The sequence below is a fragment of the Mandrillus leucophaeus genome, unplaced genomic scaffold (genome assembly GCF_000951045.1).
Source record: "Mandrillus leucophaeus isolate KB7577 unplaced genomic scaffold, Mleu.le_1.0 Scaffold576, whole genome shotgun sequence".
In the NCBI taxonomy this organism is placed as follows: Eukaryota; Metazoa; Chordata; class Mammalia; order Primates; family Cercopithecidae; genus Mandrillus; species Mandrillus leucophaeus.
Genome location: NW_012106208.1, coordinates 463470 through 484990, shown reverse-complemented (window position 1 = coordinate 484990; position 21521 = coordinate 463470). Strand labels below are relative to the sequence as shown.

At 52.4% G+C, this 21521-nt stretch overlaps 2 protein-coding genes across 5 annotated transcripts in view; both read left to right on the top strand.

Annotated features, from left to right (window-relative positions):
- The first annotated feature begins 1472 nt into the window (after window positions 1-1472).
- Window positions 1473-17622, top strand: BRPF1 (bromodomain and PHD finger containing, 1). 4 transcript variants are annotated; one of them, XM_011998585.1, is made up of 14 exons: window positions 1473-1882; window positions 3885-4493; window positions 8754-9713; window positions 10560-10722; window positions 11096-11227; window positions 11631-11759; window positions 12549-12858; window positions 13188-13508; window positions 13831-14115; window positions 14615-14762; window positions 15172-15308; window positions 15411-15529; window positions 15901-16055; window positions 16762-17622. In XM_011998585.1, the coding sequence occupies exons 2-14, from the start codon at window positions 3895-3897 to the stop codon at window positions 16943-16945; spliced, it is 3642 nt and encodes a 1213-aa protein (XP_011853975.1). In that variant the 5' UTR covers window positions 1473-1882; window positions 3885-3894; the 3' UTR covers window positions 16946-17622. The 4 variants fall into 4 exon arrangements, with proteins under 4 accessions (XP_011853975.1, XP_011853974.1, XP_011853973.1 ...); XM_011998584.1 differs by having other exon boundaries at window positions 13185-13508; window positions 16762-17613; XM_011998583.1 differs by having other exon boundaries at window positions 11631-11777; window positions 13185-13508; window positions 16762-17613.
- A 1962-nt stretch (window positions 17623-19584) lies between these two features.
- Window positions 19585-21521, top strand: part of OGG1 (8-oxoguanine DNA glycosylase) — a 10171-nt gene continuing 8234 nt past the window's right edge. The window contains exons 1-2 of the mRNA XM_011998599.1: window positions 19585-20064; window positions 20583-20853. Coding sequence (XP_011853989.1) covers window positions 19928-20064; window positions 20583-20853 — 408 coding nt within the window. The 5' untranslated portion in view covers window positions 19585-19927. The remainder of the gene's footprint in view (window positions 20065-20582; window positions 20854-21521) is intronic.

The window sequence follows — 21521 nt, the reverse complement described above, 5'->3', positions numbered from 1 at the left end:
GAACATTCACTACATGTCAAACCGTGTGCTAGGTGATTTACAAGCATCACCTCATTTAATTCTCACAACTACTCTGTGAGAACAGGTACTATATATTATTCCCACTTTACACATAAGGAAACTGAGGCTCTGAGAGGATGAATCATTTGTTTAAGAGAATTCATCAGTTTGACTTCAGATTCCAAGATCTTAATCAGTAAACCTCTTCCTGGCATGTCGATTTTATTGGGATGGTTTTTAGAAAACAGACATTTTAGTGGGTCAAATGCAAAGTTTGCATTAAGATCAGAGAGAAGCTTTCAGATGCTTTGGACTTTGTCCCAGAACCCTAGAAGACCCTTTCACGCTCCTCTTTGATGACAAAACTGGAGTATTGTTTAAGGATGTCTCCCCTGCCATCCAAGTTCTCTGAAACCCTCAAGAGCTAGCAATAGAGTTTTCGAGCTCTGTTTTACAAATAAGGAACTTGAAGAACTGAACTTGCCCACGTTCACATTGCTAGGAGGTGGCCCACTCACATTAAATCAGTTGTTTTGGCACCATCTTCCAACCAGCAACCCGCAGCACATCCGTGCCATCCCACAGAGTTCCCGCCGCTTTACCAGACACAAGCCCTTTCACACCCACCGGCCCCAAACCAGCCCCTTCTCTCAGACCCATACCTTTTCTCTAGCACCTCTCCTTTACTTTTCCCGAGTTTCTTCCCTTTCCTTCTGTCACGCCCCGTTATCCCTAATCGGTCCCGCCCTTTCCCCACAGCTCCGCCCGCTGCCTTCCCAAGCCCCGCCTACTCCCTTCAGCCTCGCGTCGTTTTTTCCAACTCTGTTCTTTATTTCTAGTCCAGCTCCACTTTCCAGACTCGTCCAAAGCTCCTCCCTTTCTCTCATGAGTACTCCTCTTCTGTTTAACCCCACTTTTTACCTCGCTATTCTAACAGGGCCCCCGCTGTACAGTAGCCCCGCCCCCTCCTCACAAGCCCCGCCCCACAGACCCGTCTAATCTCCAGCCCCGCCCCGGTCCTACCCACAACTCCCGGTCCCTTAGGCTCCAGCTCCCATCCCTCTTGCTCCCGGCCCTGCCCCCAGTCCCGCCCCGTGACTCTGGCCCCGCCTCACCGCCTTCCTCCGAGACCAAGGCCAGGTCCCTCCCGCAGCCGCGGCGCCAGCAGGAGGCAGGGAGCGGAGAGGGAGGAGGCAGAGGGGGAGGGGAGAAGGGCGGGCTCCTCACCCCCAGCCCCGCGCTCACCGTCCGTGGCTGCAGATTCGCCACAAACCGCCCGACGACCCCGGATCCCGAATACGGTGACTTCAGTCTCCAGAAACTCCACTCTAAAATGAGAGAGCTAGAGAAGCCCTGTGGGGTGTCCAGGGTCCTTTCCAGGGTCCAGGGTCCGTCCAGAGAACGGTCTTTCGAGCCTCAGCAGGCGGGCGGGGATCCGTGGCGAAAGTGCAACTCAGCAGCGCCGCGGAGCCACGTTTACCCTGCGCAGACGCCGTCGCCGCCGCTGCTGCCGCCGCCGCTGCCACAGCCTTTGCCGCCACGGTCTCCGCCGCCGCTGTCCTCGCGCTGCCTCTGGGAGCCTCCATTGTTCCAGCGGCGCCCGGTCCCGAGACCGGGCATCCTAAGGGCTCGCGAAACGGGCGGCTGCCGACGGAGTTGAGACCCCAGGGCGCCGGCGGGACCGGGAGCGGCAGGGGTCAGCGCAGGAATCCCGGGGAGCCGGGACCAAAGCGTGGGGCGGCAGGGGGCCGAGGTGGCGAGGTCTAAGGTCTCCGGAGTTGGGGCTCCCCCTTCCCGGCCCGACTTTCCCCGCCGGCCTCCCCAAGTGGGGTCGGAGCCCCGGCGGGCGCCCCCGGCGATGAGCCCGGACTCGAGGTGGCCGGTGAGTGCGGGCCTGGGACCAGGGCGGGAGTGGCCGGCAGGGAAGGGGTAGGCTACGTTCGTGGGGCGCGCACTGAGCCGCGTGGCCCGGGAGCCTCTCTGGCAACTCCAGCTGGGAGAACTGACAGTGCATTGCTTCCCAGCAGGCATCCCGGGGCAACAGTATGTCTTTCGGGGCTGCCCTGGCCAGTGGCAGGAGGGGAGCCTTGTTTCACTTGTTACACTTCCACAAAGGGGAAACGCCGCCGCATCCGGAGAGTGGGCTGCGGGCACTGCCGGGGCCCAGCCCTATCCCTCCGGCGCCCGCCCCCTACTTCCTCCAGCCCCCTGAGCTTCTGGGGCAGATGCAGCCGCCATTCTCCTTGGGCCCTCCCCACGGGCTTTCTGGTCACAGTTCTCGTCTCCGTCGCCTGTGCCTCTGCTGCCGGGTTCCAAGGGGAGATTGCCGGATTCACTGTGCTGCTTTGGGAGCCATTCACCCGGGACCCAGCTTGGAAAGAGGAGAGCTTGTTTGTGCTTCGGTTGGTTTGTGTTTAAAGACACAGCCGCAGGTAGGAAGTAGAAGAGAGTTGCAGTTGGACGTGTAGCGTTACTGATGTGAAAGTCAGGAGCCGTTGACAGAAGAGCTGGAGCAGCCCACTTGCCTGGTTAAGGCACAGGTGGAGAGGCCAAGAGGGGTTATTTTGTCAGGGAGCTCATGATAGCCCTGCCCTGCTGGGATGGTGCCAAGCCCCTAGCTGAATTGTTGAACTCAACTAGGCCGAGAGAAATTGGGGCAGTCTCTGACCAAGCTGGGCTTCCTGAGGCCTGGTGCCATCTGCTGTCTACACTCACCCAGGAATGTTGGGGAGGGGGAAGGGAGGGCCCCTGCGGACCACCGTGGAGCTGAGCATGCCTAGATTGTCGCGTTCGTGTTTGTACCCTTAGGGTCTGGCACTTGGTAGTCACTCAGTTAATGTTGCGTGAGTGGGTGAAGAACTCAAATGTAATACAGGCTGCTGTCACTGACTAAATGATCTCAGTTTTCACTTTACTTCACAGTACATCTCCTACCCAGTTCCAGGGCCAGGCTCCCCATAAAGACCTCAAAAGTAAATGAATTCTTTCTGTGATCCAGTGATTTCTGCAGGAGTCCAATGCTAAAGCATTGGCCACCCATTCAGCCTTCTACATGGCCTTCATCCCATCTGAGCTCTCAATCTGGTGATCCCCTCATTCAGCTATTCGTTCAACAGGTCGTTCATTCGTTCACCAAAAACTGAGTGTCCACTGCATGCTAGGTACTGGGGATACAGAGGTGGATAGGCTCTCTTGTCTTTACTACACAGCTCCCAGTACAGAGGGGAGACAATTTTCAGTATGTCAAGTGCTGTGGTAGAGGTGAGAATGGAATGCTGTGGAAACAGCTCCCCATGGGAGAGTCAGGGAAGTTGTGTCAGAAGTGACATTTGAGCTGGTTTTTTGAAGAACGAGTAGGAGCCTACCAGTCAGAAAGGATGGAAGGCATTCCAAATAGAGATCATTTTGCAGGAATGAGAGGTTATAACATTCAGGGAATGGTAGGTTCCCCTGTGTAGACAAAAACAGCTGTAACTTGTAAAAAGAATCAGGAAAGGAGGACTAGGGCCGGAAAGTGAAAGGAGCTCTTTGAATGGCGTTATAGAGAATTTGGAATATTATCTTGAAGGAACTGGGGAGCATCAGGAGGCTTTTAGTGAAGAGACTGTCATGATCATTACTACCTGGTAGAAAGATCACTCTCCTATATGATGTGAGATTGGGCTAGAGGAGTTGAGACATAGGGCAGGATAACCAGGCAAGAGGTGATGAGGGCCCAGATCCGGGCCATGGTGGAGGAGATGGCATTTGGAGACACTGTAGAGGTAGGCTGGCCAGGACCTGGTGACTCCAAGTGAGGGGGAGGACTGGAAAGACTGGGGTCTCTGGTGCAAATGGCCAGGAACTCATCCCCAGCCTTATGCTAACTGATCTGTGTATTCTAGATGTGACAGCATGGGGGTGGACTTTGATGTGAAGACTTTCTGCCACAACTTGCGGGCGACTAAGCCACCGTACGAGTGCCCGGTGGAGACCTGCCGAAAGGTCTACAAGAGTTACAGTGGTATTGAGTACCACCTGTACCACTATGACCACGACAACCCACCACCACCACAACAGACTCCACTCCGCAAGCACAAGAAGAAGGGGCGCCAGTCACGCCCAGCCAACAAGCAGTCACCCAGCCCCTCAGAGGTCTCACAGTCACCAGGCCGTGAGGTGATGAGCTATGCACAGGCCCAGCGCATGGTGGAGGTGGACTTGCATGGCCGCGTCCACCGCATCAGCATCTTTGACAACCTGGATGTGGTGTCAGAGGATGAGGAAGCCCCCGAGGAGGCCCCTGAGAATGGCAGCAACAAGGAGAACACTGAGACACCAGCTGCTACTCCCAAGTCAGGCAAACATAAGAACAAGGAGAAGCGCAAGGACTCTAACCATCACCACCACCACAATGTTTCTGCGAGCACCACTCCCAAGCTGCCAGAGGTGGTCTATCGGGAGCTGGAACAAGACACCCCTGATGCCCCACCCCGGCCAACTTCCTATTACCGGTAAGGCCACCTCTACCTTGCAGCTCTGGAAAACTGGTCAAGCAGGGCTCAGGAGCCAGAGAGGGGTGAGAGGCACAGATAGAAGAGTGGTGGGAATAAAGAATAGTGAAAGAACACTGAGTTTGCCAGGGCAGTGAGTGGAATGGTATCCTACTAATGGTGGCACTTACTCTACAGTGCCACACGCCACTCCTTTATTTTTTTCTCACAACTCTCAGGTAGATATTTTTCTCATTTCACAGATGAGGAAACTATGGTCAAGAAAGAATGCCAGATTTATCTTCTTTTTCTTTTTTTTTTTTGAGACAGGGTCTGGCTCTGTCACCCAACCTGGAGTGCAGTGGCACGATCTTGGCTCACCCCAACTTCCGCCCCCCGTGCTTAAGTGATCCTCCCACTCAGCCTCCTGAATATCTGCAACTAAAGGCGCATGCCATCATGCCCAGCTAGTTTTTAAAATTTTTTGTAGAGATGGGGTTTCACCACGTTGCCTAGGCTGGTCTTGAATTCCTGGGCTCAAGCGATCCACCCACCTCAGCCTCCCAAAGTGCTGGGATTATAGCATGAGCCACTGTGCCTGGCCAGACTTATCTAAAATCACATGCCAGTAGATAGCTGAACTGGGGTTCAAACCCAGGTCCTTCTGACTCCATAGCTGTACTGTTTCCACTGTGGCAAAACATCCTGTTTCTGATTCCTGGCCCTCTCCATTTCATTACTGAATGACCTTGGGAAATGCATCCAACTTAAGGTGTTTTAAGGACCCCATCTGCAGAGCAGATACAGTATTTCTCTGCCTCCCTAAAGGCATAGGATCACTAATTTCATAAGGTACTAAAACCACCTTGTAAATCTGCAGAGGTAATTCTCCCACTATTTGTTTTGTTATTGTTATTTGTCCTTTAACATGTTTAAGCGGTATTTTATGCTTAAGTAACATTTAATACTCCTCCAGTGGCCCTTTTATTTTTGTCATTTAATCGTTTGTTTAACATGAGGTAAAAGGTGAAGGGATGTGGGGGGCAGTGTGGTGGTGAAACTACATGGAGAAATCCTGGCTGAAGGATGGCACGAAAACCAAGTGTAAAACCTCTCTGAAAGTTGGCATCCAAGGCAAAAAAGGCATTCTGATGAGTTAATTTGCCAAGAGTGGTAAGTTTGTTGTCAGCTAATTAGAAGGCCTGATCTCTGAGGAGGATTTGTCATAAAGGCTTTTATATGAAAAGCATTTTTTACCAAAAATGCAGTCCACATGATGTTATTCCTCCATTCTTTTTTTCCGTTTTTCTTTTTTTGAGATGGAGTCTCGCTCTGTTGCCAGGCTGGAGTACAATGGCGCGATCTCGGCTCACTGCAACCTCCGCTGGGTTCAAGCAATTCTTGTGCCTCAGCCTCCCAAGTAGCTGGGATTACAGGCACGTGCCACCACATCCAACTAATTTCTGTGTTTTTAGTAGAGATGGGGTTTCACCATGTTGGCCAGGATGGTCTCGATCTCCTGACCTCGTGATCTGCCCGCCTCAGCCTCCCAAAGTGCTGGGATTACAGGCTTGAGCCACCCACTGCTTCTGGCCTAAACCTCAATTCTTTAAAAGCAAATCTGGGAACGCAAGCAGTATGGCCGGTAGCACTTTCTTCTCTCTACTATTAGAATTTAAGCCCATCTCCCTCTTCCTCTCCCATTCTTTCATCTTTTCAGTCCAATTCCACTTCCTTCTGGCTTTCCACGGTCTTTCTCTTTTCTGTTCACACTGACTACCATACCCACCTCTGCCCCACTCCTAACACACAGACCCCTCTTAGGACTTCCCCTCCCTCCCAGTGGCCCTTGAGCTCTCTGTGTTCTAACAGGCAGCCAAGTCCAGCTCATTAGCTGCTTTTCTTCCTCCCTCCACTTAGATTCACTCTTCTTTCTGGGGATCAGATCTGTTCTTTAGGGGAGCAATTTTCAGCAGGTGCACTGCAAACAACTGGGAGGTGTATTGCATGGAATTTGTTACCACTGTTGGTAAAACTGCCCAAGTTTTGGAAATGACTTACTTTCTATAGAAATTGAGAAGATTTGAGGTCACCTCTCTAATAGCATCACTTTCTTTTGCTTGCATTCTGATATGCTTCCTTGAGGGGGAGAGAGAGGGTGGCATGTCAGCTGGTGTGCCAGGAATTACACGACATGCAGCCTACCTTATCTGTACTGCAGCCTGTAATCTGGGTGCCTGTGGGAGTGTGTTATGCACCATCACATAATGTCACGTGTGTCATGGCAGAGAAAAGGGTGAGAATTGGTGCTGAAGAGAGCTGGTGCCAAGGCCTAGAAGAAGCCAGATGGTTCACACCATCCATGAGTCATACCCTTGTTCAAAGATAGGGATGTTGCAGTCACCTTGGGGAAGAGGTAAAGGGCTAAAAAGGAAGAAGCTGCTTCCTACAATGTTTCAGTCTCTCTCCTCCCTTCCACCCCCAAAATGCCTTTCAAATGAACAGTGATGAGTGCCTGTATCTGTATGGCGAATCAGACACAATCCCCACTTCTGTTGTGTAGTGGGGAAGTTAGACACATAAACAGCTATAATGCTAGGAAGATGGGTAAGGGCCATACAAAAACTAATAACATTTATTGAGTGTTTGCTGCACACCAGGCACTGTCCTAAGCACTTTACCTGCATTAACTCATTTAATGCTCACAATTGCTGTGTGAAATAGGTTCAGATTAGCATCACCACTTTACAGATGAACAAACAAGGCTCAGGGAGCTTAGCTCACTTGCCCTCTGTTAGACAGGACCCAGGCAGTATGGCTCCAGCACCTGTGTGTCCCGGCCCACTCTAGCAGCCAAAGTCCCATTTCCCACATGAGAGGAGAAACAGGAGCTAATGTTTTTCTAGGACCTGCTGTGTGCCATTTGACTTAGCTCATTCATTTTTAAAAACAACTTTTTAATAAAAAGATAAATGTTTATATTCGCACGCGTCTGTATGTGGTCACATGTGACTTAGTGGTTAGGTGGCATTTTACACCAAGGTGCTCACACTTCCTTCCGTGGGCCTGCTGGGGACTGCTGGAGCCTGATGGGGTGGTAGGCACCGGGCAAGGTACTATATAAATAAACGTAAAGGCCAAGAGTTTGTAGCCTATTCATTTTTATAATTCCACATAATCCTGACAGCCTCTTTGTGAGTAGGTAGTATTATCCTCATTCTGTCATCAATAAAACTGAGGTTCAGAACAGCAGTGATGTCCTGAAAGTCACAAAATGGCAGAGCCAGGATTCAAATCCGGTTTACTTAGAAGCCAAAGCCCCATTCTTTCCTTTGTACCCTGTAGTTCACAGTGCCAGAGTCTAGGCCACCTATAGCATGGCAGGCAAGGAGCACCTTCTCTGTGTGACAAGCACCTAGAGCAGCCCTTAATTCCAGGCCTGTTGGCACAGTAAGTGATATAGGGTGGACATTAAGAGCACTGGGGCTGGAGGTTGAATGCCTCTGCCTCTGCCATTCCCTTGTTATGGGACCTATCTGTGTTTTGATTAACTTCTCAAAGCTTAAGTTTTCTCATCTACAAAATGAGGACAATAAGAACACTAACTCTATGGCTGTGGTAAGAATAAATGTAATAGTTAAGCACAATGCCTGGCTCATAGTAAATCCTCAGTAAACCTTAGCTATTATAATTGTTATCTCCCAAGGCTATCCAGTGAACAAACATAGCACCTAGAGTTTGATGGAGCTTTGAGCTGATGTTGGCACCAGCTGAGAGAAGACCCACGGCAGCTCTAGTCGAGGCCCTGCCCACCAGTGCTAAAACAACTTGTATGTAATTTGTCAGTGACATCCAATGACCTTCCTTCTTCCCTGATTCTTCATACCATCATCTGGACCACTCCAAGGGGTACTAGCTGCCCCACCTTCCTCCTTTTAGAGGAGGCTGGCTACGCCTCTGCAACCCAAAGAAGATGGTGTCACATATAGCAGCTAGGACATGAGCTTTGCAGTGGCAGGTCTGGGTTCACATCCCAGCTCCACCACTTTCTCACAAGTGAGCTGGGGCCAGGCGATTAACCTTCCAAGCCTTAGGTTTCCTTTTCAGCAAAATAGAAATGATGATAGTACCTATAACATCTGAAGTTAAGGTGAGGATGAAATGAGACAACACATCTGAAGGGCACAGGCACAGAGTAAGTGCTCAGTGGCAAATGACCCACCTTCTTTAAGGGAGGGAAGTCTCAACCATGTGATGCTGAGCTCCCTGTGTGTACCATAGGTACATCGAGAAGTCTGCAGAGGAGCTGGACGAGGAAGTAGAGTATGACATGGACGAGGAGGACTACATCTGGCTGGATATCATGAATGAGCGTCGGAAGACAGAGGGTGTAAGTCCCATCCCGCAGGAGATCTTTGAGTACCTAATGGACCGACTAGAGAAGGAGTCGTACTTTGAGAGTCATAATAAAGGCGACCCCAATGCGCTAGTGGATGAGGATGCTGTTTGCTGTATCTGCAATGATGGTGAGTGCCAGAACAGCAATGTCATCCTCTTCTGTGACATGTGCAACCTGGCCGTGCACCAGGAGTGCTACGGTGTCCCCTATATCCCTGAGGGCCAGTGGCTATGCCGCCGTTGCCTGCAGTCACCCTCTCGTGCTGTGGATTGTGCCCTGTGCCCCAACAAGGGTGGTGCCTTCAAGCAGACAGATGACGGTCGCTGGGCCCATGTGGTGTGTGCCTTGTGGATCCCTGAGGTCTGCTTCGCCAACACGGTCTTCCTAGAGCCTATTGACAGCATTGAGCACATCCCACCAGCTCGCTGGAAGCTCACCTGCTACATTTGCAAACAACGGGGCTCAGGGGCCTGCATCCAGTGCCACAAGGCCAACTGTTACACAGCTTTCCATGTGACATGCGCCCAGCAGGCTGGCCTTTACATGAAGATGGAGCCTGTGCGGGAGACAGGCGCCAACGGCACCTCTTTCAGTGTCCGCAAGACAGCCTACTGCGACATCCACACGCCTCCAGGTTCAGCACGCCGACTGCCTGCCCTGTCGCACAGCGAGGGTGAGGAAGATGAAGATGAGGAAGAGGATGAGGGTAAGGGCTGGAGCTCAGAGAAAGTCAAGAAGGCCAAGGCCAAGTCCCGGATCAAAATGAAGAAGGCACGGAAGATCCTGGCAGAGAAGCGGGCAGCAGCACCTGTGGTGTCAGTGCCCTGCATCCCACCACACAGGTATGTGGGGAGCTGGTGGACCGGCAGGTGAGGGAGAAAGCCTTCTGGAGAGGAGCTGGCAGCCTCCTGAGTGGAATAGCAGGGCTGGGCTATCTTCTTCCCAGGAGCGGAATGTCAGGGCTGGACTATCTTCCCAGGAGCTGCATAGAAGTTAAAAAGAACATATTTTCAAAAGAGATAGTTGTCTTTAGCAGGTCACCTGACTTAAGAGCCAGAAATGTCAACTTTTATCTGGCATAGCTAACAGGTGTTTTGAACTGCCCTTCATTTTGATGGTGTGGTTTGTTAAGTTGGGATGGAAGAGGATGGAACTGCCACTGGCAGCAGTGGAAAAAGTGGTCTGATTATGAAGAAACAAATAGAATGAAAAACGGGGAAGGGGAAGCTCAAGAAGTTGTGAAGTGGTTACTGCCTCTCATGTGGGCTGTGATGGCCAGGGGTTTTTTCAGTTCTCTCGTGCCATTTATTTTGATTTACTATATGTTTCTGCTATACAGTTGTACTTCATCTTAAAACCTTCAAAGGCTTAGTCTCAGTGGGGCTCTCAGGGTCAAATAGTACTCTGGGCTGCCGTGACTAGAGCAGTCTTCGGGGCAGAAGTCCCTGATCCCAGGTATACAGGGTTAGGGATCTGGTTTAGTGATGGGAGCTTGGTTTCCTGTCTGCTGTGGTACCATTGATGGCACCACTCTTTCTTCCTTGCCTTAAGTCCAGAGTCCCAGGCCTTTTGGACAAGAGATACTCTCCCTTCATCCCCATTCAGGAACTCTCACTGGCCAGAGACCGTTGCTCTGCTTAAGAGAATCAGGGCCCAACAGGTTTTACTCTTTGTTTCCTGCCTCCCAGGCTTAGTAAAATCACCAACCGCCTGACAATCCAAAGGAAGAGCCAGTTCATGCAGAGGCTGCACAGCTACTGGACACTGAAGCGGCAGTCACGGAATGGGGTCCCATTGCTACGTCGCCTGCAGACACACCTGCAGTCTCAGAGGAACTGTGACCAAGTCGGGGTACTGTGTCCAGTTCCCTGTGGGCTCTGGGAACTAGGGCCAGGGGGATGAAAACCAAAATTTGCAACTGTAGTTTCCAGTGTCAGAGGGTTTAGACTCTTTCCTCCTTTAAGCTAGCCCTCAAGCCAGGATCAGCGTGGAATCCTCAGTGAAAGGATGTTGTTCCTATGTGTTTATGTATTCATTCAACAAACACCAGGCATTTATTCTGCCAGGCCTTGGGGACACACAGATTGAGGCACTACCAATAAATTGCTGTGCTCCCTCTTTTGGCTTGACCTGCCCTTGACCTGAGTTTCCTGGGCTCTCTTCTCCCTGCTGACCTTTCCTCTGGCTTTCTAATCATTCCCTGATCTTCCTTTTGCCTCTGCAGAGAGATTCTGAGGATAAGAACTGGGCCCTTAAAGAACAGCTCAAGTCCTGGCAGCGGCTCCGGCATGACTTAGAGCGAGCTCGGCTGCTGGTGGAATTGATCCGCAAGCGGGAAAAACTCAAAAGGGAGACGGTGAGTGATCCTGGGCCAGCCCTATTTTATAAAGGAGAAAACAGACCCAGGAGAAGGAAAAGTGTGTGTCCCTCAGCCAAATAGCAGCAGGGCTGACGCTAGAGTCAGGTCTCCTGGTTCTTGGTGTGCTTTTAAAAGGTCTACTGGAAGCAGAATGTCACAGGAGCGTATGAACAGAATCCTCAGTGACATAGGTAGTTGATGCTGGTAGTTCAAGAAAGGGGGAGACCAGAATCGTTGGTGCAAGTTTCTTGTATCTCGTAGAAGGTAGACCTGTATGAGTGCACCCAGCTGTGAGAGTGGGAAAGAAGGTGGCTTCCCAGGCCAGCTGGGACCATATCCTCAGATCTCTCTGCCACTGGACTGGCCGGGGCCTGGCTGATCAGGCCTTTTTCTGTGTTAGATCAAAGTTCAGCAGATTGCCATGGAGATGCAGCTGACCCCTTTCCTCATCCTCCTTCGCAAAACCTTGGAGCAGCTCCAAGAGAAGGACACAGGCAACATCTTCAGCGAGCCGGTCCCTCTGTCTGAGGTAACCGAATTGGACGAAGTAAGAATCCCTTCCCCTCACTCCACCTTCTCTCTGTTCCTCTCCCAATTGGACCCCTGCTGCAGGTCTGGGCCAGGGACTAGATGGGGACCTTGAAGAGAGGGGCTGGTGGCTCTGGGGCAGGATGAACTGGAGCCACATGTATCACCTGGACTCTGTCTTGTCCCTGTTACACCCCAAGGGCCCAGAATGGGAGGCAGTCTGCACTCCTTCCCCAGAGGCAGGGACTGAGTCTGCCAAATGAATAATCCCAGGGCAGGAAGACACTTTCGGGGTGCTGAACCCTAGAACGGAGACTTTAGAAGGCTCAGCACCTAAAGAACCAGCTCTGAAGCCCTAGGTCCTGACTGGCAGACTCTTCTCTCTAAAAGGTATAAAATGAGAGGTCTGAGGCAGCAGCCTCCTTATAAGTTACTGTTAAGTAAAAGGAGCTCTAGGAATGCAAGGTGGTGTTTATTTTCAGAGGAGTCCCCAAGCCATTTTCTTACTAAAGCCTCATGTAGTCTAAAAAGTATATTTGGCTCTACTTTCATGATTTTCTAGGAGAGGAAAAGTAGGCCCAGAGAGGTGAAGAGACTTGCCAAAGTCACACAGCTTGTGACTGGTAAAGTCAGGACCAGAATTCAGCTTTCCTTTCGCCTGTGCTATATGCCTGATTCTAACTGATGGGAGGAGGTTGCTGGATGTATTTCAGGGGGGCTTGTTAGGAGCAGGGTTCGGGGCAATGAGGAGGATATCTCTACTTAAAACAAACTTGCCCTGCCCTCCCAGGTACCTGACTACCTAGACCACATCAAAAAGCCCATGGACTTTTTCACCATGAAGCAGAACTTGGAGGCTTACCGCTACCTGAATTTTGATGATTTTGAGGAGGACTTCAACCTCATCGTCAGCAACTGCCTCAAGTATAACGCCAAGGACACCATCTTCTACCGGGCAGCAGTGCGACTTCGTGAGCAGGGTGGTGCTGTGCTCCGCCAGGCCCGGCGCCAGGCAGAAAAAATGGGCATTGACTTTGAGACGGGCATGCATATCCCCCACAGCCTAACTGGAGATGAGGCCACACACCACACTGAAGATGGTGGGTGATATGTCACACACACACATATAAGAGGCCAATGCCAGGGATGGACAGCTTTCCAAAAGTCCCCTCCTGGGAGCAGGCAGTGTAGGCAGAAAGCAGCTAGGCTGAGCAGTGGCACACTATCCCCAGGAATGCTCCCCAAGAAGCCAGACTGGGTGAATGGATAGCAGTGCCCATCATTCCACATCTTGGTGCTGCTATTTTACAGCTGTTCCTGGTGAGAAACCGAGGAGGGATGAGTGGGTTTCTTGCTGCCTGCCCAGGTTCAAGGGGCCCTGAGGGCTGCCCTGAGTCTGACCTTTCCCCTCCAATCTTACTCCTAGCAGCTGAGGAAGAGCGGCTGGTCTTGCTGGAGAACCAGAAGCACCTGCCAGTGGAAGAGCAGCTGAAGCTGCTTCTGGAGCGGCTGGACGAAGTGAATGCCAGCAAGCAGAGTGTGGGCCGCTCACGGCGTGCAAAGATGATCAAGAAAGAGATGACGGCACTGCGGCGGAAGCTTGCCCACCAGCGAGAGACTGCACGTGATGGGCCTGAGCGGCACGGCCCTTCGAGCCGGGGCAGTCTGACACCCCACCCGGCAGCCTGTGACAAGGATGGGCAGACAGATAGTGCCGCAGAGGAGAGCAGCAGCCAGGAGACAAGCAAAGGTCTGAATCCCATGGCAAGGTGGACCCCAAAGCAAGTCAGACTTTGGCTCTGCAGCACACACTCAACCCCTGCCATTCCCCAGGCAGAGGTCCCTCCTACACAGCTAGCTGTACTTTCTCCCTCATTCCCCAATCAGGGGCCTCTTAGCTGCCTCTCTGGCTCTTTGTATAAGAGTTAATGTTCCAAATTCCAAGCCCCTAAAATGATCTCCCCAACTTTAGCTGGAGTAATGACCCTATATACCCAGGGCATGACCCTGGATATCTACCTTTCTCAAATCAGGCCCCTCACCAACTCTCCTTCTTTCTTTCTCTGCTCCAGGCCTGGGTCCCAACATGTCCTCAACCCCCGCACATGAGGTGGGCAGGAGAACCTCAGTTCTGTTCTCCAAAAAGAACCCGAAGACAGCTGGACCGCCCAAGAGGCCGGGCCGGCCCCCCAAAAACCGGGAGAGCCAGATGACCCCCAGCCACGGAGGCAGTCCTGTGGGGCCCCCCCAGCTCCCCATCATGAGCTCCCTGCGTCAGCGCAAGCGGGGTAGGAGCCCCCGGCCCAGTTCGAGTTCAGACAGCGACAGTGATAAGTCCACAGAAGACCCCCCAATGGGTGAGCCTTACCATCACCCAGCGCCCCAAGAGAGTGAGCAGAGCTGCCATTCTTCCCAGCATACTCCCAGTTACCCCTTTATTTGCCCATAAAAGAGAGAGCTAGAAGGGCCCTTAGGAATCCTTTAACTCCACTCACTCATCTTACAATTGGGAAAACTGAGGCCCAGAGACACTATGACCCAGCTAGAGTCCCACCCAGGGCCCCCCGCCTCCATTGTATCACTTTACCTTTTCTCTTCTCACCTTCCTTGGGGATCTCCTACCCTTTAAGCCGTTTGTGTCCTAAAGCCAGTAACTGCCACGGGAAGCAAGGGGTGGGGCAGGGCTGTGGCCAACTGTGGTAGACACTGCCCAGAGCTAGCTCTGCTGGCAAAAGTTGGAGGAATTTTCCAGCACAGAAGGGGAACCCAAGCTCCAAGTCCCTCTTACCTCCATGTCATCTCTGATCTACATCTTCCTGACCGGTTCCTTCCCTCCTCCCTTTCCCTTCAACCAAGACTTACCAGCCAATGGCTTCAGCGGTGGAAACCAGCCAGTGAAGAAGAGTTTCTTGGTATACCGTAATGACTGCAGCCTTCCCCGGAGCAGCTCAGACTCTGAGTCCAGCAGCAGTAGCAGTAGCAGCGCTGCCTCAGACCGGACCAGGTACCAGCCCTCCAGATCAAGGCCAGCCTCAGGGGATGCCCTTCCAGGGCTCTTGGGCCTTTCTAGGTTTCCCTGTTGGAAGTGGGGTGGCTGCCATCTCAGTCTAGGTTAAGATGACTCAAACTCAAGGTTCTCTGTTAAATAAATCAGTGTTACCATTAATGGAACAGAGAGAACCATCCTGGGTTAAGGTGATGATTAGAGTATACACTCCTGCCGCCACTGCTCAGTCTAACGTACCTCAGGTCACCAGCCTAGCCCCTCTGGGTGTTTGAATTTGAAATTCCTCATACAGCCTCTGCTTTCCAAAAGTCTCAGACCCTGAGGGCTTTAAGAGCAGAGGGCACATACCATGCTGTTCCCCATTCTTCCCCTCCTTTGAGTTGAGCTCCCATTGTCTTGTCCACAGCACAACACCCTCAAAACAAGGCCGGGGCAAACCTTCCTTCTCTCGGGGCACTTTCCCAGAGGACAGCAGTGAGGATACCTCAGGCACTGAGAATGAGGCCTACTCCGTGGGCACTGGCCGCGGCGTGGGCCACAGCAGTAAGTTCCCTTGCCCAAGGCCAGGGATGCTGGGGACCCAGTGTCAGGGCCTCGCCAGCCCCCCAGCTGCTGATCCACCCCCTCTCCCCCATTCCTGTGAAGTGGTAAGGAAGAGTCTGGGCCGGGGAGCTGGCTGGCTGTCAGAGGATGAGGACTCCCCGCTGGATGCTCTGGACCTCGTGTGGGCCAAATGCCGAGGGTATCCATCATACCCAGCTCTGGTATGCTCCGTTTCTGTTCTTATGCCCCTTGCTTTTCAATCCCAGAATACAGATTCACAGTTAGCAGACTTCTCCTACTCCCTACTGAGCTATGGGGCACAGTTTCTTGGCAAGGTGTACTGGTGGGCAGATACAGCTTGAGTACCACTTAGAGGCTCCTACTCAGTTTCTCCATCTCTCCCTTTTCCTTCTCTTTGCTCCTTGGGTTCTGAAATAATGTAGCGTGGAAAGAAGCTGAGGGTCAGCATTGCAGTTCTGGTAGCATGATAACCTTTCTGTCCCCACTTCAGACGTACTCTTTAAGTTCTTGAGGAGGGCAAGCCTTGGGAGGACGTGGACTGAACCAAACTGGGCTCTTATTACACCCTCAGATCATTGATCCAAAGATGCCCCGAGAAGGTATGTTTCACCATGGAGTTCCCATCCCTGTGCCCCCACTGGAGGTGCTGAAACTTGGGGAGCAGATGACCCAGGAAGCCCGAGAGCATCTCTACCTCGTCCTCTTCTTTGACAACAAACGAACCTGGTAAGGAGGGGAGCATTTGGTGTGACTCACAGCCACAGATGCAACCCTGTGTGGTATGGAGGCAGACTGCCAGGAAACTCCAGCAACAGGCAGACTGGGCTAGCATAAGTCAGTGGGGGAGGGACTTAGAACAGTTTTTTGAGCAAAAGGGTTGTGTCGACCATGTGTCTGAGAGGCTGAGTGGGCACTAGAGGACAAACAGCTGTAGCTAGAAACCAAAGGACCATCAGAGACTATGACAAATATAGAGGTGGCTCCCACCCAGACTCAGATGGCTTCTAGACTTAGTTTTCCCACCTCTGCCTCCATGGTGACAAAATGAGGATAAAGCAGGCATAAACATTCAGGCTCTGAATCCCTCTTCTGTCATATTTGTACATGTAGTCTTTTTGTTAATTGTCTGCAGAGGATATTCAGTGTCAGTGAAGTCTGCCTAGAGCCTCAGGGTAACTACTTCTGGTGAGGTCAGGGCGCCTCCTTTTTGTACCCATAAATACCCTGTGATTACCCTCCCGCTGCCACCACACGGTATAACCGTTGACTGGGCTCTTTCATCTCTAGACCATGAGCACTCCTTTGAGGGCAGGGACCATCACAGAGTCTGCCCAGAGCGGGTGCTTGGGCGGTATACTTAAGTGAATAGAGGAGGAAGGCTGGTCCTTAGTCTCCCTGAGATGATTTATTTGATCTTCACCTTGTCCTATAGGCAGTGGCTGCCGAGGACCAAGCTGGTTCCTCTGGGTGTGAACCAGGACCTAGACAAGGAGAAGATGCTGGAGGGCCGCAAGTCCAACATCCGCAAGTCAGTACAGATCGCCTACCACAGGGCTCTGCAGCACCGCAGCAAGGTGCAAGGCGAGCAGAGCAGTGAGACCAGCGATAGTGATTGATACTGCTCAACACAGCCCAACCTACACAGGGTCACAGAACCCTGTGACCTCTCTCCTCCCCTTTGCTCACTGTCCTGGAGTGGCACCGGCCTCTGCACTGACTCATTTCTGGTCTTGGGGCCAGTCTCAGGGGAAGCTGGGTGGGGGAGGTCCCTCCTGCCCTAAGTGCAGCTGGACTGTACAGAACACTCCAAGGGCCAGTGGCAGTTCAGTGCAAGGAGAGGGAGGGCCCACAGGTCAGAAAGAGCTCCAGAGACCTCACAGCATTGTAGGGCGGGGTGGTGGGCCAAAGTTAGGACACTGCATAAAACAGGCCATCCCACCACCTCTACCTGCTCATGCCAGGAGAATCTATAACTGCCTAGAGGCCTGAGGCCCCTACCGGTGGTGAGGTGAGCGGGCATCTGTCCAGCCTGGAAGAGGGGCACTAGGTGACTCCCTCCCCTGCTGTTGTAAATAACTGTAATTATCGGAGAATTTAAATTATTCTCATTTGTAACTGCGTTTCCGGGTCGCGCCAGAGTCATTTGGTACTAAAAAAAAAAAAAAAAAAGACTGGGGCCTGTCCCCATTTCCCTTCTCTTTCCCATAGATTCCCCCACCTTTCAAACTGGTTTGTATTTATTTCAAAGGAAGAAAATATATTGATTCTTAGAAAATAAACTGTCTTTTTAGAATTCTTTGTTCTTCCCCCCTGCCAGGGCAAAGGGGATACACAGGGAGGTTCTGTGCCCCAGGGATGACACATAATTGGGCCCAAGTGGTTGCTGACTGCTGTGCATGCTACATTTATAAGACATAGCAGAGAGAGCCCCCGTTACCCATGCATGGAGTGAGTGGCAGGCCCTGTGCTAAGCACCTTTAGACACTCAGCTTTGCGTAATCCTTGCAATAACTATAGGGAGTTTAATAATAGGCTGGTTATCTCCACAAAGATGCTGAGGTTTCAAAAAATTATCTTGCCTACAGTTCCTACAGTTCCTAGTTCCTACAACTAGGAAGGTACAGAGCTAGAATTGGAACCCAGGTCTGTTTGCAAAGCTGGCTCTTCAACCAGTATGCTGAACTGCCAGGGGAAGAGTCAACTGTTGATTCCTTCTTGGCCCTCAGAGGCCTCAAGTCCTTTGCCAATGGCATGGCCCAAGTGTTTCAGCATCACTGCAGCTGAGACCTTCCCCACTGCTTAACCGGAGACAGAGCAGGGATGGAGAGGGTTGCTCTTTGCTCACTCCCAACCTCGGCACCTTCATTCCAGACTCCACCGACATTTATTGAAGGAATGCCTTCCAAGTGCTAGGCGCCTGTGGGGTGGCATGCCTACAGATAGGAACAGTCACAGGAAAAAGGGGCGGCCCAGACCTTGCAGCCACTGAGGAGTGGCACTGAGACAATGATGGCATTGGTCTGATGTTGATTCCATGCTCACGGTACACTCTGCTAGGTCTCTGGCTGGGATATAAGGGTCAATCCGCTGCAGATGTTGCTCTTTAAGAACTTGCAGTCTGGGCAGGGTGCAGTGGCTCACGCCTGTAATCCCAGCACTTCAAGAGGCCGAGGCGGCTGGATCACGAGGTCAAGAGATCGAGACCATCCTGGCCAAGATGTGAAACCCCGTCTCTACTAAAAATACAAAAATTAGCTGGGCGTGGTGGTGCACGCCTGTAGTCCCAGCAACTTGGGAGGCTGAAGCAGGAGAATCGCTTGAACCCGGGAGGCGGAGGTTGCAGTGAGCCCAGATCGCACCATCACACTCCAGCCCGGGCGACAGGGTGAGACTCTGTCTCAAAAAAAAAAAAAAAACCTGCAGCCTGACAGTTAAGATACAGCAACCCCAAATCCCTATGCTAGAAGGTGAGAATGGCCCAGTAAAGTTCCTATCTCTTAGCTCCCTGCTTTTTCACATCCTTCGCCAGAAGGGAAGACATTACATAATCCATCCTCCTGCTCCAGGCGGCTGGACGAGGCTGGCTGCCTCAGGGCCACACACTGGGACTTGGACTCAACCTGATGGGCTTCTGGGCCCAGCCCCAGACAAACCCCCGGCACAGGCCCTATTCTAAGGAAAGCATGAGCAGATGGAGTATGGAAGGAATGAATGCCCAAGACTGCAGGCAGCAGCTGTGGCGGCCGGCGGGACAATCCGAGGAGACGCCTCTGAAGTCCTGAGGTCTCAGAGGACGCCTAAAGGTCTTGAAGGGGACAAACTTAGCGGGCGGGCGCAAAAGAGAATACTCTGGAGACACTTCCCGAGGGCTCTAGGGCCTGAGCTGTGCTCGCTCCAGTTTTTGGTGAAGATAGGGTTCGTGGGAGGCGGCCCAAGGGGGGCGAACGCCTAAGACTGCAGAGGCTCAGGGGAGAACGGCTCTCGGAGGACAGGCTGGGAAAGGACGTGGCTCTGAAGACGGACAGCCCTGAGGAACCGCGGGGCGCCCGGATGGAACTCGTTAGCTCCCCAAGTGCAGACAATCCCGGTGGGGGAAAGGCCAACAGCGGGCAGACAGCCCAGTGCGCGCCGACAGCCCAGTGCGCGCCAACCGCGCGGGCGCCTCGGAACGACCCGCCCACCCTGATTTCTCATTGGCGCCTCCCACTTCCTCCTCGGATTGGCTACCTCTAGGTCAAATACGCAGTGCTTAAGCACTACTTCCGGTGGTGGCGTGGTCGGCCACTGGAGAACTCAGAAGAACACAGCTGTGCGCGCCCAGAGGCTCGGGGGGCGGGAGAGGATAAGTCGGAAGGAGGGGGCGGGACCTACACCTCAGGAAAGCCGGAGGATTGGGGCACGAAGCGGGGCTTTGATGACCGGCAAAGGGCGAGGCATGCAGGAGGTGGAGGAATTAAGTGAAACGAGGAAGGTCGTTAATCAGGACCCTGTGGGCTAGGCCTTAAGGGGCGTGGTCCTTGTCTGGGCGGGGTCTTTGGGCGCCGACTAGGCCTGGTTCTGGGTGGGCGGGGCTGCTGTGGGCGGCTCCTGCTGTGGAAATGCCGGCCCGCGCGCTTCTGCCCCGGCGCGTGGGGCATCGTACTCTAGCCTCCGCTCCTGCCCTGTGGGCCTCTATCCCGTGCCCTCTCTCTGAGCTGCGCCTGGACCTGGTTCTGCCTTCTGGACAGTCCTTCCGGTGAGTGACTGCGCCTGGAAAGCCCGTCCCCTGGGACTGGCTCCTGCCGCCTCAGCACTGCCCGGCATGGGGTACAAAGGAATTTGGGGGGTGATGGAAGAAACCCCGGGGTACAAAAGAGGAAACAAGCACGGGTGGCCAGGCTGTTCCCTTTAATATGTCTGTGCAGTGATATTGTAAGGATTTAGCGGTATAACCGATGCAGAAGATAACAGTACTTGTTTTTCTTTTTTTGAGACAGTGTCTCACTCTATTGCTCAGGTAGGAATGCAGAGGCCCATTCCGGCCTCGACCCCCGGGCGCAGCCTCCCGAGTAGCTGGGAATACAGGTGTGTGCCATGCCCGGCTAAATTTTTGTATTTTTTGTAGAGGTGAGGTTTCACCATGTTGCCCAGACTGGAAGATAGCACTTTTACTTGTATCAGTTTTGTACATGGAGCGATTGTAGGATGGGAGGGACCCCAAAGGGTGCAAGAAAGGAAATTGAGTACCAGGGTTGTCGTGTTCCTGGGGCTTAGGTGGAGGGAGCAAAGTCCTGCACACTGGAGTGGTGTACTAGCGGATCAAGTATGGACACTGACTCAGACTGAGGAGCAGCTCCACTGCACTGTGTACCGAGGAGACAAGAGCCAGCCTGGCAGGCCCACACCAGACGAGCTGGAGGCCGTGCGCAAGTACTTCCAGCTAGATGTCACCCTGGCTCAACTGTATCACCACTGGGGTTCTGTGGACTCCCACTTCCAAGAGGTGGCTCAGAAATTCCAAGGTGAGTACAGGACCTGGGCTGGGGTTAGGGTTCTTGGACATAAGTTACTTCTCTATGACACAGTTTTACCACCTGTAAAATGGGGATTATATCTACTTCATAGGCTTTTATGAGGATTTAAGAAACTAATACATGTAAAGTGCTTAGAATAATGCCAGGCACATAGTAATTATTATTATCATTATGATTATCCTGCTAATAACCATAGTGAAGTGACGAGGATTTTGAGCCCATTCGTGGTTGTGTGACCCAGGGCAAGTGATTTCATTCATTCTGTAAATATATACAAAGCATCTGCCGTGCGACTGGGGATACACCAATGAACAAAACGGACCCAAATGCCGGTCCTCATGGAGCTTACATTGTGGTCTCTTTATCTGTGGAATGGGATGGTAACTCAGCCCTTACAAGATGCTATGAGGAATGAGAGGTCTGGTGTTGCTTTTTTTTTTTTTTTTTTTTTGAGACGGAGTCTCGCCAGGCTGAAGTGCGGTGGCGCGATCTCGGGTCACTGCAAGCTCCGCCTCCCGGGTTCAGGCCATTCTCCTGCCTCAGCCTCCCGAGCAGCTGGCGCCCGCCACCACGCCCGGCTAATTTTTTTTGTATTTTTAGTAGAGACGGGGTTTCATCGTGTTAGCCAGGATGGTCTCGATCTCCTGACCTCGTGATCCGCCCGCCTCGGCCTCCCAAA